Source organism: Plectropomus leopardus, chromosome 9 (genome assembly GCF_026936395.1).
Source record: "Plectropomus leopardus strain MGB_pleo_1.0 chromosome 9, ASM2693639v1, whole genome shotgun sequence".
NCBI lineage: Eukaryota > Metazoa > Chordata > Actinopteri > Perciformes > Serranidae > Plectropomus > Plectropomus leopardus.
In genome coordinates, this window is record NC_142184.1 from 20,097,893 (window position 1) to 20,113,323 (window position 15,431).

Consider the following 15,431-nt stretch of genomic DNA (forward strand, 5'->3'; position numbering starts at 1 on the left):
CTGTCTTTTAACTGCGGAGAGACTGCACAAAATATTGTATGAATGACTTTTTTGTATTCGTTAGCAACTGTTTCATCATTATTGTTTTGACAGTAAATATATCTCCAAAAGCAAAAATTCTTGCTGAATCAAAATGAAATTTGAGAAAATTGAGTTAAAGATTCCCCCATCAATACTGGGGTTACTGTGGTTATTGAGTATGTTTTAGGGGGAAACACGGTGTGTGGAATGTGAAGCACGCCACTCTGTAAGATTTTGAAGAGAGAAGAAGAGCGGTCTTTGTGTTTGGTTGAGGTACTGTGTGTCTGCACTGAGATATGATGATAAATGTAGGATACAAGAAGTCAAATGACAACAAAGATGAGGGATTTTTTGCCACAGCATGGAGTAAAATTGGGAAAGATCACAAGTCATCAGTCCTGCAGAATTCTGGTTAATTAACGTGCAAGCATATTTTCATATACACTTGTCATTACATTTCATAAAATCTTTGGTTTCAATGTGTCTACTGCAGAAATAAAGTTTGAATATTATAAAACAAGTAGGAAAAACCTTGTATTATAGGGTTGAAGTTGGGCTTAAACAGTGGTTGTAAAAGCCATCACATTAATTGAAAGTGATGTCTCACCTCACGACCAGACTGCCCTCTGCTGTCAGTTAAAGGTTTTCTTACTCACAGCTCATCTTAATCATGTTACCTTGACCTGATAAAACTATATGTACTGTGAGTTCAAAACCAGGACGATAAAGAAAAAAAACCTAATTATTTCCTTGCTTGATGTTGGATGGCCAAGTTATTAATTTTTTCCAGTGCATATTTCAAAGAGGCCTCTAGACACTGTACCCTTTGGGTTTTCCCTTTAAAGCTCAAGGAGTGTTTCACTAATTGGCAGGAAGTAGTCCACTTCAATTAGAACATGGTACACAAGGCTCTGGCCAAATGTTTACTAAGCCAGATTCTACCAACAGACCTACTAACATGCACACACACACATGAACATTTTCAAAACGTAACCCTGCAAACTCATCCAGGGGGCTTGCTGATTTAATGACAAAGCTTTGATTTACCTTTAAAAAGTGTTTACAGGTAATGTGTACCCTTTTCTTGCACATATGAACACATACACATATGAAATGACAGTAAAATAAAAACCTTGGAAAACAGTGGAGTAATATTTACAAAAGAATAAAATATCAAGTAATATATGTTATTTGTAATTAATGCAATTTGCACAGAAATAGCAAATGTTGAAATGAACATAAAAACAGGCTCATCCAACCAAAAATTCTCATCATTAGGATGAAATACCTCTGCTACTATTTTTCATCACTACCGATACTAATAAAGATAAGAATAATAATGTTAATACTGTTTCATTCCCCATGACAAAGCAAAGGATTGTTCAACTTGTGTGGCATTTTTCTCTGATCTTTTGTTTCCATCTTGTGGTGAAACATTGGAATGACAGCAGGAGGATCACATGACTTTCAAGCGACATAGTCAGCTGTCACCCTAGCAACAAAAAAAATAAATAAATCTTTATCTCTTTTGGATTCAAATGCCTGTACACAGCACGCCATCAGACATACATTTTAATGCCTGTAACTCGACTTGTTGCCTAAGTAAAAGTACCAAAACCATAATGTATAAATACTCAATTATAAGAAAAAGTCCTGCATTAAAAATCCCTTAAGGATGAGTCGTCACTGCAGTGGCTGGGGTTCAGTTCAGCTTGGGGCCCTCTGCCTCTCACTGAAGTGTGAAAAATATCATCAAGATCTATAGGCAAAGGTAAAACGGATTTTTTTAAAAAAGGTTTTCTTCTGCTAAGCTACAAAAAAAAAGAAAAGGAAAAAAAACAGCTCAAAAGTAAGAAAGGTTGCGCACCATCAAAGCAAACAATGCCTGTGGAGCTTTCAACTATTCATCTATTTCGCACAAATGATTTCAAGTCTGTCTTCAAAGAATACAAAGACAATTCATGGCATGATATGCTTTATTATTTCCTTAATTGTTTACTTTAAAGGGGTAAACACAAGCTTATCAAAAGGCCAACAAAGCAATCATACAACAGTGCAATAAAGACACAGCAAGACATGCTCACACATGCTTATCTCATTTTGCACATTAGAGCCAAGTGAACATACGCAGTATCTTGCACAATACAATTAAAATATGTTGCAAACATAAATGTTACCTGAGTAAAAAAAAAAGCACGATTTATCACCAGGCCACGTTTTTTTGGAACAACAGCATTTAAATGTGATTAATAATGAGCCCAGAGTGGTGTGAAATATATGCTGAGCTGTTGCCAGTGCAACACGTCTTTCAAAGCTGCAAATATTGAGGCTTATTCAAAGTTAGACTAGCTGGATCAATACTAAATGCTCTGAGGTTTAGTCTGTCTCTGAGTTCATTTTCAAATGTGGCTGCTTCTTCCTTTAGAGAGACCAATACAGCAATATTTTTTTACAGTTTAAGAACGGCAAGAATAATTTGCACATTCTAGGTATATAACATAAATAAAATAACATTGTTAAAAAAAAATCTGTTAATTTTATATCATAGAACCTACAAATTTCTTATGCATATACATATAATAACAAAATTAATAAATATGTCATTAAAATGTTGCAACAAGGACTACAAATACAACTATGATGAGTCTTTCTATTATTGGACCTCATGTTTTAAATAAGACACATTTACTAGAAAAAAAAAACACAACGAGCAGCCCTCTTTTGTGCGCTTTTTGTCTTGTATAATATGGTTATAGCTCTGATTGGCTGACAGCACAGGGACACTTAGTTCCCCACTAATTCAAACTGCTAATGTTTTGCAACAAGTGTTGTAACTAGCTGTTAAGTGAGCAGAGAAGTTGAGATGCTGCTGGTGCTCTAAATAATAGTTGTTGTGCAAATGTAATCATTAATGTGCAGGAATAAAAGACCAAGTCTATAAAACAAACAATTACTGAACCACTATTGATGTCTAGTATGAATTCATGAATGCAGATATGTTCAACCTACAGTTTTCTCTGTGGTAAAGTACAAATTATCATCTACAAGAAAAATATCAAATCCATCTACCAGGTATACCGGTTACAGTACTTGAGCCCATCCAACAGGGCTGTGGGTGTGTGTTAAGACAAGAAAGGTTGGGTAATATTGACCCAGATAACATTACACTAGGCTGGATTTCTTTACTGATGTGAATCAGCACAGCGTATTTAAAAACTAAACAAACATGCTATTTTGAGTGCATTTTGTGAGGCTGTGTATGGAGGTTTAAGTCTGCTAGAGAAAGAATGACAAGGTACTTGCATCTATACTAAAAAGAACAAAATCTGTCCACGCAATCTGTTCAGCAGCAAGTGATAAGGTAGTAAACGCTGTAAAATATAAAAATATAAATTTCTGCAGTCCTCACTTTAACTTAAAACAACAATTCACCATTTTTCTTCACATTTTAAGTCCATGTTAAGTACAATCTGGGGTTTTCTTTCTTAACACCTTGTACATGTTAGAAGAAAATTGTTGAAAATGTGAAAGACTGTACTGCTATATATTACAGTATATATAGCTATACTATACTATACTGCACTGCATTGTTAGGTTAGGGTGGGTCTGAAAACATGATGCAGTGGAGCCATTCTTAACATAATGTCATGGTTTTGAATTAAACTTTTTATTCATCCAGCTGGTTTGTTCATACATTGTTTCCTCACTCTGCTGTCATGTCAGAGCCTGTCACTCCCACTGCCTGGCCTCCCGCCAGTAGACTCACTCCACCTGCTAATAATCACTCACCTGCTCCTCATTTCCCTATTAGCTCCCTTTGTGTATCTACTGGTCCACTTTCACTAGCTCTCTGCCAAATTATCTTGTGCCACGTGCCTTAAGCCACCTGCAGACTGTGAGATTTAAGCAGTCTTATAAGTTAAGTGCAAGCTACACTGTGTGACATGGATCTTAACAAACTTGGGTACGACATCAAGTTTGATGTACGCAGACTGTACCATGACATCACCTACTTAATCGCAGGCTACGACATACGTCCATCAATGTCAACGCGCAAGAACAACTGGCGGCAGGCGTCATTCGTCTATCCCACTATAGCGGTAAGAGCAAAATGTAGACAAATAAATCAAGCCCTTGATGGGTTGGCCTTTATGTATTTTAAAATAATAAGTAGAAGAGGAGAAGGAGGAGAATGTGGACACGGTTGTAACTATGGAAAAGAGACCAACTTGGCATGAAAATTTTGCAAGAAGAGCTCAAAATAAGTATTAGCATCTACTAGCATTTAGCAGTGTGGCGCTGTGCCATCATGCTGCGTTTCTGTTGGTTGGTTAGTAGATGTACGTTGCATTTTCTGTAACCGCTTGTCCTCGTGTCATCGGGCAGAAGGCGGGGAACACCCTGGACAGGTCGCCAGACTATCGCAGGGCTCAAATGAATAATGCCACAATCATATAAATACAAGCAAAATAGCCTTTAATTTAGCTTACGGTCTTTCAGCCTGATTCAGCTAGACCGGGAGTTACTGCTTACTGCTATTTGTGTGTGCTTTGAGCTAACATTAGCTGCTCAACCACAGTCGCTGCTTACAGCGGCTCGTTCTTCTGCTTGGGACGTATATGCTTTGTGCTACTGGGTTCACTGCTAATAAGAGTCTGTCGCTTTGATGCAGCTCTTATCTTTCAGCTTGTGGGGTTGTATGTAACTATACTACTGGGTTAACTGCTCATTAGAGTCTGTTGCCTTGATGCAGCTCTTGTCTTTCAGCTTTTGGGGGTGTGTGATACTTTACTACTGGGTTAGCTGCTAACAAGAGTCTGTCACTTTGATGCAGCTCTCATCCTTTAGCTTGTGGGGTTTTATGTTACTTTACTATTGGATTAGCTGCTAACGAGAATCTGACACTTTGATTCAGCTCTCGTCCTTTACCTTGTGGGGTTTTATGTTTTATGTTACTATACTAAGGGATTAGCTGCTAACGAGAGTCTGTTGCTTTGATGCAGCTCTCGTTCTTCAGCTTGTAGGGTTGTATGTTATACCACTGGATTAACGGGAATCTATAACTTTGCAGCAGCTTTCATATTTCACCTTGTGGGGTTGTATGTAACTATACTTCTGGGTTCACTGCTAATAAGAGTCTGTCGCTTTGATGCAGCTCTTATCTTTCAGCTTGTGGGGTTGTATGTAACTATACTACTGGGTTAACTGCTCATTAGAGTCGGTTGCCTTGATGCAGCTCTTGTCTTTCAGCTTTTGGGGGTGTGTGATACTTTACTACTGGGTTAGCTGCTAACAAGATTCTGTTGCTTTGCAGCAGCTCTCGTTTTTCAGCTTCAGGCTTGTATAAGTTACTATATAACTGGGTTAGCTGCTAACTAGAGTCTGTTGCTTCACAGTGGCTCAATCGTTGGCTCAGCACCTTCAGTGGCCCCCAGTGTGTCAGAAGAGAGAATGTAGCTTTAATTTTCATGATTTTGAAACTTAATTTAATATACATGGCCATTTTTTATCATCTAAATTTGGCTGCATTATTGTTGTCATATTTTACTGTGGTGTGAAAACCCATGACAAATTTTTATTTGTACTTTACCTGTACTTTAAGGCAGCAAGCAGCAAGGCAGCAAGCAAGGCGGCAAGCAATGGTGGCCATGTTTCAGTGACTTGTTATGCACTTGAACCTGTTGGTGAAGTAAAAGACTTCATTATAAATGTCATTATCAGCGCTTGATGATGAATAGCGGAATTTTTCATAGGCCTTTTGTGAGTCTGTTTTAGTCCAAGGTAGTTTGATCTTCGATGCGTGGTTTACGATTATGTCGCTGCAAGAGCCAACGTGGAGGGAGCCCAGAGCATCGATGAAAAACTCTGCATTGCCAAAAGAAAGTTTTGTTTTGAACAATCCTTTATACAATCCTTTCTTAGATTTTTTTTTACATCTTTTCAATCTGGAGCAATTTAACAGTGTTATCACAGACTACACAGAGAAAAGCGCTAATATAAACTGTTATGTTCCCATATTTGACAGCAGACGTTACAATTAGACTCACCCAGATGACCGCGCCGTGCCAGGCGGGGGTTAAAGCCCACCTGCTGCACCTTGTCTGTCCTCCCCATGAAAAAGTTGATGACGGCATCAGCTACCACACAGTTGGGAAATCCCTTGATGTCATGGTGGTAGCCATTTCGGATATGCAAACAGTTTCCATCGTCTCCTTCTTCCACTGAAATTGTGTGACGGAATGTTGCAGTGTAACCTGTCACCTCTCTCACCGCACCGCCAACCTGCAGCCATTAAGACAGCAAACCAGCCTGATGTCAAGAAAATGAGAGTTCAACACCCTCTTTCATGGTTTTATTTGATGTTATTTAACTAGGAGTCGTATCAGTGAGATTCAAAATCTCTTTTTCAATGGAGTCCTGGCCAAGACAGGAGAATTATGAATTTCAGATTAAAGAACAAGTAGACTAAAAACACAACAGCAAAAGTTAAAAACAAAAACAGCATTAAAATGCTGACAAGCAACACACTTAAAACAAACAGACAATCAACAGCATTCAGAGACAATACATGTGCATTCAGTGTTCAAAAGGTCCTCAATCCTATTTTTAAAATCTCCCAGGCTGATAATGGAGTCTAGTTTAAGGTGACTCTGCAGCTGACACCAAGGTGACCGAGCAAAAACTCTAAAAGCACTTTCACCAAAGGCAGTGGGGGCTCAAGAAACGACATACAAAAGTTGTCCATGAGACCATGTGTTGACATATCCAGGTTTGAACAAGTCCACTCTGGTGGCATAACCTACTCAAGTAATAACAAGTACAGTTTATATAGTAAGACCTCCAAAATGCAGTAACATATTAAAAATTACAGAAACACCTAACAAGCCAATCCCAAATCTAAACCCTGCAATCTGTCAGTTTAGTGACACGTGTGACAAAACTAATTGATTCACTGACGTATCTTAGGCCACTTTGCCGCCATCTGAAAGAAGCCAAAGCCAGCTGTTCATTTGCATGACAGTATACAATTAACACTTATGTGGGAAGGCGTTGATCTTTACAAAACAGTCTGAGGGCAATGTGGGTGATGGCATGGAAAAATGTTTAAAAAAAACAAAAAAAATATGATGAAATGATCCATTTTAATTGCACAATTTCAACTTTGCAGGTGAACTGGAGATTTAGGGACTGCATACAGCTCTAGCTGTTCTATTATTTAGTCCCATTATCTACATTAATGCTAATCATTTATCAAAAACCTTATTGTCTTATTATTTTGTGAAAGTTATCAAGCCCTAAAATATCTTCAGGATATGGATATCTGAGTATTTAGACAAAAGTATCGTGATATTTAACTTTCTCCATATCTCCCTGCCCTATAACTCTTGAGCACGTGTTTCTGATTGTAAATGTCTGAGACTGAAAACAACAAGTAAAGGCTGAAAGTGGCTGCGGCTCGGCAGAACATCACAGAGGAAGTTATAAAGTTTCTGCAGAAATGTTAAGGTTGTAAACCTCAGGCAGTTAAAAAACTGTTCTCTCTAATAACGTTCAGCATAAGTTCAATCAGGAAGACTTCAGTCATACACAATTATTTCTATATATCTAATTTCCTGCTTCCTCCAGCTCTGCCACTATGACTGCATGAGCGTCTATGCAGAGTTATGCATTCTTTATAAAGAAGCCCTCTTCACCCTCATTTGAGCTGTCAGGTGGGAGGGAGTAGAGAGGAAGGCAAGGCAGCTTTATTTGTGTAGCACATTTCTTAGAAAAGGGCAATTCAAAGTGCTTTACAGAGCAAATTAAAAAAATATTTACAATAAAAGAGTAAAGAGGTAAGATAAAGGGTAAAATTTATTATTAAATTATTTAAAAGTGGTTCAATAAAACATTAAATACTGTAAAAGTGCAAATAAGATGTGTAGAAATAAAAAGAGTATTTAAAATTGTTTAAAATCAAATTTTCGAATAAGTGTGCTACCAGATGGAGTAGACAGTGTAAAAAAGAAACATTTTTAGCTTTGAGTGGTCAGAGTTGGGGCTTATCTAACATAATCTAGGGGGTTATTTCAGGTTTTTGCTGCATGATAACAAAATACTGCATTGCCATGTATTGTTCTAACTCTTTGCACAGTCAGTAGGCAGAAATCACAAGCATGTCAGTGACATATTTGAGCGCTGAGCCACAAAGTGATTTATAGACAAGCAGCAAGACTTTGAAGTCAGTTCTCTGAGTGACAGGCAGCCAGTGTAAGGACTTTGGAGTAATGTGGTCAAATCTCGTAGTCAGGACCCTCACAGTGACATTCTGTATAAGCTGAAATTGCCAAACAGCTTGTTTGCTTGTTTAAATATAAAATAACATGCAGTCACTATCAACGCAGCAAATATCTGCCACACACTTTGCACTGTCTCTGGGCATGCAACTCACCAGATCCAGAGTGGTCTGTTCTAAGATGTCCACCATCCTCTCCAACTTGGTGTTTGCAGTAAATATGAAATCATCATCCACCCAGAGCACATACTTGGTGGTGACTTGAGACACTGCCAGGTTTCTTCCTGCAAACCAGCCCTATATTCAGTGGATAAAGGAGGATCAGCACATATAAACTGTGCTGATTAATAATTACAATGCATGGTGTAACAGTTCTTCACCTTTCCAAATGGCATGATGTAATGGTCTATGTGAGGCCCTGTCACTGGCTGAGGGTGTTCATTATCATCAGCAATCACTATGGTGACGGTGGGATAATACTGTCGTATGCTGTCAATGAGGTCTTGGAGTTTGTCATAGCGTAAAAAGGTCTTGGTGACGATGGTAACAAGAGCACTAATATTGTATTCTGAGTAAAAACAAGCAAAAAAACATTAACAAAGAAAGATCCCGGTGCATTCAGACATTTTGCTTGATAATTAAATAACTGCCCACGAACCTCTTTGATAGCCAGAGTTGTAAAGTTTAGGTATGGTTCCATGTCCAACTTTAATGCTGAAAAATGACTGGTGACCTCCAGTTGCAAACTGAACTGCAAAACAAAATTGTTATCAAGAGATAAACCAGTGCATTTTTCCATCACTGTTAAGTGCCACTGCAGTCCTTATCACCTCATTAGCTACTTATGTTTTGGTATTTTTTGACCAACTAATAGTAAAAATGAGATTGTTTTTAAATGTATCAATATTTCACAGATAAAATAGGCCTGTATTGATTAATACTTCCTTAAAGGGGATCTATTATGCTCATTTCCAGGATAATACTTTGTTTGTGTTTCTACTAGAGTGTGTTTACATGCTTTATTGATCAAAAAACACTTAAAATTCCTCATGCTACCTGTGCAGGTACACCTGTATCCACCCTCTGTCTGAAATGCTTTGTTCTGGCACTGGTTTTTTAAAGCCACCCTCCTGAAAAAGCCCAGCCTGCTTTGATTGGTCAGCGTTTACAGGTCATCTTCATGTCGATGAAAAATAGTGAAAAATCACCACTAATATTCTTGCAAAGACAGACATGTCTTTGCAAGAATATCTGCCAAAATTGAGAAGAAATTAACATCAGCAACTAAGTTTACATGCTTCCTTTATGTTGGCATGTAGCTACATGTAGCAGTGTAGGCTGTCTTATGTAGATGGTTGCAGCCTGAGCAGATGACAAAGCTGTCACGATCTGACGTCAGCTTGTGGCCAAAGTAGAAAAAAAAAAGGAAACAGTATTAAGAAACAGTCTGACGCCTGAGTTTTTTGCTCAGAGGGATTACCTTTACATATGTTTACCTCATTATTTGAAACTTTGTCCACATTTAATATTAACTTTTGACATTATAATGTTATAAACATGACAGAAAACAAGTAAAACAAGTAAGGGTCCCCTTTAACCCACAAACATGATGTCTTTTAAAGTGGAAAGAGAATTTTTGTCGCTTTGATTTATCATTTTAAAGTAAATATTAATTGAAATGTTAAAAGAAAATGAGTTCTCGATTTTATGGCACAAAGGAAGTACGATCATTGCACAACCAAAACACAAGGCAGATAGCACTTTTGTTTTCCTTGGTAGCTATCAGTTGTTATACCTAGTTACTAAAGAGTATCAGTGTAAATTTCAGTGGCTGAAATGGCAAATGGTGGAACAACAAAAGGAATTGTGGAAGTTGCTGGGCTTTGAGGAAAGAGATCTGGTTGACTCTTTGACAGCAGTGCCAACAACATTACCAATTGGAAATGCTAGAGGGGTTAAGTTGAGAAAGTTTTCCACTTTAATCAATTGCTTTTTGATTCAATTTGTTATGTATTGCAACTGAGCTTTAGGATGAAATTCTGAAGGGTTTAATAGGTAAAAATGACATTCTGAATTTAGTATCAAGATAGTATCCCCATGAAAACTTTACCTGTATCTGCTGTCTTGGGATGGAAAACAGTGTTTGTATAAGTGACAAACTGCAGCTGCCTGTTCAGGGCTGAGAGACTGGGACTTGACAGCATAATGTGCTTCTCTCCCTCTCCTTTAATAGAGACCCCGTCCACTGTAGCAGCAACATCAAAAGTCCCCAGTGTCGCTGTCAAATAAACCTGTTAAACCAATTGCATGGTTTTGGAGAAAAGAAACACTTTAAAAAAAAAATCGGACACAAAAAGTGGGTATGCAAACTACAAGAAAACCACAAAATGAAGAAATTACCATATGGTTTGTTCTTATTTCTTCTTTAAGACCCAAACCTATGAGAAAAAGCAGTTATTACTCAGGATATCAGGACAGGTTGCTGGTGAAGCATTCAGGAAGAGTCAAAAGCAGGTGAAGACATATTGTTTAAGCTTTGATAGCAAGTGTCACGTTAGACATGCTATTACCAGGAATGATGATTGTTTTGAGGGGTCGCACCTCCACGCCTTGGGTAGGATACTGGAGAGGACTGTTGGCCTCAGCGACAATAAGCACATCTGCAGGACTGTACAACCTTTACATACAGAACATGTTAGAGAGGAAAGCACCTGCATTTCACATCACTCTAGTGTAAGCACCTATTTATTTACTTTGAGTAATCAAAGAAAATAATTATTAGCTCCACTTATATTGAGAATCTTCATAGATGTGCAGTAGGTTAACGCAAAATAATGAAGTTCATAAACCCAGCAGATTGTTAAGGCTACATCACAGATGTTTTCTCCAAAGTCCCAGATATAGCAATCGCTGGAAGCAGCAGACAAGGACTTGATGCTATTTTGCTGTGGTAAGTGCAAGTGCAGTTGTAGGCTCATAACAGTCAAGGGTCTGACAATAAGCTGTAGCAATCAAAAAAGCAATTGCTATCATCAGCCCGCTAATCATGCTTACTCTCAGTCTTCACAACTATGCCCATGCTATTTCCTGTCAGCCCTGAGTTAATTTCACTTGGTGATGTTAGGTCTAACCACACCACTACTATACATGCAGTAAAAATATATGCATACCCGTGGGTGGTCTGATTTCTCTACTCAGTCACCTTTATTCTGGAGATCTGGTCAAAAGCTCACAGCAACCAAGTTTCACACATGCACGGCATCTACTTGAAAGCTGGCATTCAAAGAGCTCTGTAAATAACCCCTCAGTTTGAATTAATATACAAATATAGACCATGCAAATCTCATGTCAGTGTACAGCCAGAATGGGAGTAAGGCTTTTATATGGACTGCAGTGTCAGTTTATTGATGTTAATTGATGTTAACTGTGTGTCAGGTAGCTGTCAGCTGATACATTACTGCGTGACTCAAAGGTTCTTGCCAAATTTACGACATTCATGACTAAACCTTATGGGTACACATGACAATCCTTATCTTGCAACGTAGTTATCAGTTTTGCATTGACGCAAAAAAATTTTATAGTCAAGCAGACAGTTTCATAAATACACAAAGGTGTGTTCACAGTTGTACATATATCATGAGTTGTACTTTACCTCCTCTGAAAGCTGCTGTACTCCTGAGCTCTGTGACGCTTCACGCCCTCGGGGTCAGGATGGGACTCTAGAAACGCAAGATCAAAGTTGTGGGCCCACACACGTGGGAACAACAGACTGGATAACGGCAGGTGAAAGCTCTCCTCATCAGCCAGACATGCACATGTATTTTGAGCCAAATGACTGTATCAGAAAAAATGACAATGAATGAGTTAAAATAAAAACAAAAATAAATAAAAATAAAAATTAGAATTTAGACATAGACATGTGGACTAACTACACACCATGCCACATTATCCTTTATATGGAAGGCAATGTCTTCATAGCCACTGATGGTGTCTCGAATTTTCTCTTTTAAGAGTTTCTCCATGTCACCCCTCTGTCTTGGCCGTATGTCAACTCCTAAGCTGATCCCACGGTTCCAGGTACAAAACAGGGCTAGCAGCAGTAGTCCACTGACCAAAATCAGACACCTTTTAATGGTGGCACGCATCTAGAATAAAGATTATAGGAAATGTCAAAATGGTACGCATGTAGGTGTCACAGGGTAAGAAAACAGTGGCATATGTGAGACAGAGGCCCTGTGGAAACTCAGTGAGGTGTGCAGGATGTGGGTGCTGGTATCTGCAGAAGTGCCATTTTTGTGGTGTACCAACTAAACTGAACTATTTTTCTGTCACGCACATGAACCATTCCCAAGTTTTGACATTATCAGGTTGTTACTGAGGAAAGGTGATGCGCAGCTGTACAGCGAGCACGAGGAAATGAAGGCACTGAAGCGAAGTGCAAGCTTAGTGAATTCCAACTGTGGTGATGTCTTTACTTGGCTGTCAAATATTTTATTCTGAGATAATGTTATCTTCTGTCATCTGCAAAGAAGTGTTAAATTTACAGCTCACAGATACTTTATATGACACTGTCTCTGGCTTTTGTTTGAGATATAGTGTCAGAAAATGTGTTTCATATTTTTGATCCATCGCTAGTCAGCAAGCATTAGCTTGAGGACTAACTTGGCTCGTTTACATGAACATGTCTTTCCCCAGCAACATGTGCTGATCTTCTCAGTTGACAAACAACAAAACTGCACATGCAGCAATTAATGATTAATGATTTTAATCAGAAATACTGTTAATCAGCAGTCATTTCCAAATTCCTGTGCTGCCGTGATAAAATCCAGTATTTATGATCATAACATCACCTGACAAAATTGTCATTAATCTAGGTTCATGATAATAGAGAGTTGTATTTAAAATGTTATTACTCCACAGCCACTGACCCTCACTGGGCTGGCCAACATAATTATTTTGAAAAAGCTAATTTCCCCTCATACACACTGCAATACCACGATTTATCTACTGTGTGGTGGGATATTTCTCTTTAAGAATTTACAGCCATTTTACCATTTGTTCCTGTAGTCTCTCAGTGAAGAGATGTACAGGTGTCAGTGCAGGCAAACAAAAAAGCTACTAAAACACAGGGGTGCACATGCACCACCAAGCACTGCAACATCTTCTTGAGTCTTTGTGCTTGACATGAAAAACCTAAATGAACATGCTTACACCTGCTCACAACCCTGCAGGAAGGTGTTGCATTGCTGGGTATTTCATCAGCTGAAATGCGCATGCTTCAGCCTGTCCACTCGGTATCTCTGCTCTGTGTGTGTGTGTGTGGGGGGGGGCAGACATTACCACACATTGCTTATGAAGTCATAAGTGACTATAGTGTTTTATCTTGTCTTTTTGCTAGGTTTCTGCTGGAGGTATGGACTCAAGTCACATGACTCCAGTATTAAATGAGATGAATTTAGACATAACTTGACAAAATCAAAAAAGAGAAGTTTAGGACTTGTGACTTGACTTGAGTGCAAGGACTTGAGACTTGCTTGTGACTTGAAAAACAATGACATGACCCAACTCTGGTTCCTGTTATGTTATGTGTTTTTTTGTGCACTACTGTGGCAGATTTCACATTTTCTTCACAGCTCACACTGTTCTCATGCAAAGATTAAAAAAAGTTAGGCTATCTCACCACACGCTTTGGAATGTTTACTGCTTTGTGGTAAAAAACCACGACAGTGAAAAAGAAAAAAGAAAAAAAAAAACAGCCAAAATGTAGAAATCTCATGATTTTCCATAAATATTTCACATAACTGCGGCCACCAGATAAATCTGCATTTAAAAACATTTCTGCAAAAACAAAGCAATTTGTACAGGTATAAGCAGGAAGAAAGACTGTTTTATTTCTGAAGAACTGTTCCAACATTCGATAGTGCTATATACAGAGTATACTTTTTTTTTAATTATGCAAAATATATTCAAAGATGGTTATGAAGCTTGAAGTATGATGAGGCACTTTACTGTAGTTCAAAATGTTACATCTTGTGGGATTAAAACTATTTTTCACATGTATTGTATAATGTGCAAGTCCCTATCTGTCTTTACATTACTAAAATATTGCATTGGTTGCATTCTCAAAATGTTTTTAGATCCAAAAATTGCTAGCTGGGTTAATCAGAAATCTTTTTTGAAAATTATGTGTCACATTTTAAAGCAGTAAAAATGATAAGCCAGGTTTACTTTTTTTCCCCCAAAAGAAAAAAAGAGCGATGAAATCAGAGGGCATTTTAAGGCAATATGTGTAACAGTCCCAGCATTTCCTTGAAAGTAGACAAAAAGACAGAAAGAATAGACATTTCTTACTGTTAGTTGAGTCTTGAATAAATATTTACTGCGCCGCCACCACAACGTCTATAAATTCTTGAGACTGTCGTGTGACAGCTGTCCCTGTCTCCGGATGCGTCCCTGCGGGTTACGGGTTCGGCGGCTCGGAGCCACTCCTTTTTCGCCTTATCACTCTGGACTTTTCATAGGCAGCATGAAAAAAAAAACAAACGCTATCTTTATTCGCATGACTACAGAAGACATTCGTAGGCAAGCCAGTTTTACCGGTTTAAACTAAGGGCCACTTATCCTAAAAACACACATTATACAGAAACTTGTGTAATGTGTTTGAACTTGTTTTTTTAGGACTTTAAATATGCCTTCATTTTGGTTGTTTTTATCTGCTTTTTTATGCTAATGCTTTTATCCTGCAGCACTTAGAAATGTGATCAAATGTTAAATGCATTACAATTAAATTGTATTATTATGATTATTATTATCAATAATTTCATGCTCATAGAGTCTGTTTACACCTGATAATAACGTGTTTTTGTGACACAAATGGACAGCCAAGACGCATCTCTGTTCCTAGCTGTGTCTATCAGGCTCATTCTTGTTCTAAAGTCATCAAATACTGGCCCTTTGTCAGGGATTTCAGTGTAGAATACCAACACCAAAAGCCGCAAGAGCAGTATTGTAGCCTGACAGGAGAAAACCATGTTTTAAGTCCATGCAGAATCTGAACAACCTGTGTCAATGCTCCCCTGCTCAAGTTTCACCTGCTCACATGCAAGTGTTTTTTCGTTTTGGCAGTAAGAAGCAG

General features: G+C 38.2%; 1 protein-coding gene across 1 annotated transcript; it reads right to left on the minus strand.

Annotated features, from left to right (window-relative positions):
• Positions 1–1,979: 1,979 nt before the first annotated feature.
• b4galnt1a (beta-1,4-N-acetyl-galactosaminyltransferase 1a) lies at positions 1,980–14,802 on the minus strand. Its single transcript, XM_042491033.2, has 11 exons — positions 14,648–14,802; positions 12,233–12,441; positions 11,949–12,131; positions 10,867–10,973; positions 10,697–10,734; positions 10,407–10,587; positions 8,955–9,047; positions 8,677–8,864; positions 8,453–8,593; positions 6,069–6,303; positions 1,980–5,886 (listed from the first exon to the last, which is right to left on the minus strand). The coding sequence occupies exons 2-11, from the start codon at positions 12,439–12,441 to the stop codon at positions 5,675–5,677; spliced, it is 1,587 nt and encodes a 528-aa protein (XP_042346967.2). The 5' UTR covers positions 14,648–14,802; the 3' UTR covers positions 1,980–5,674.
• Between the last annotated feature and the right edge of the window lie 629 nt (positions 14,803–15,431).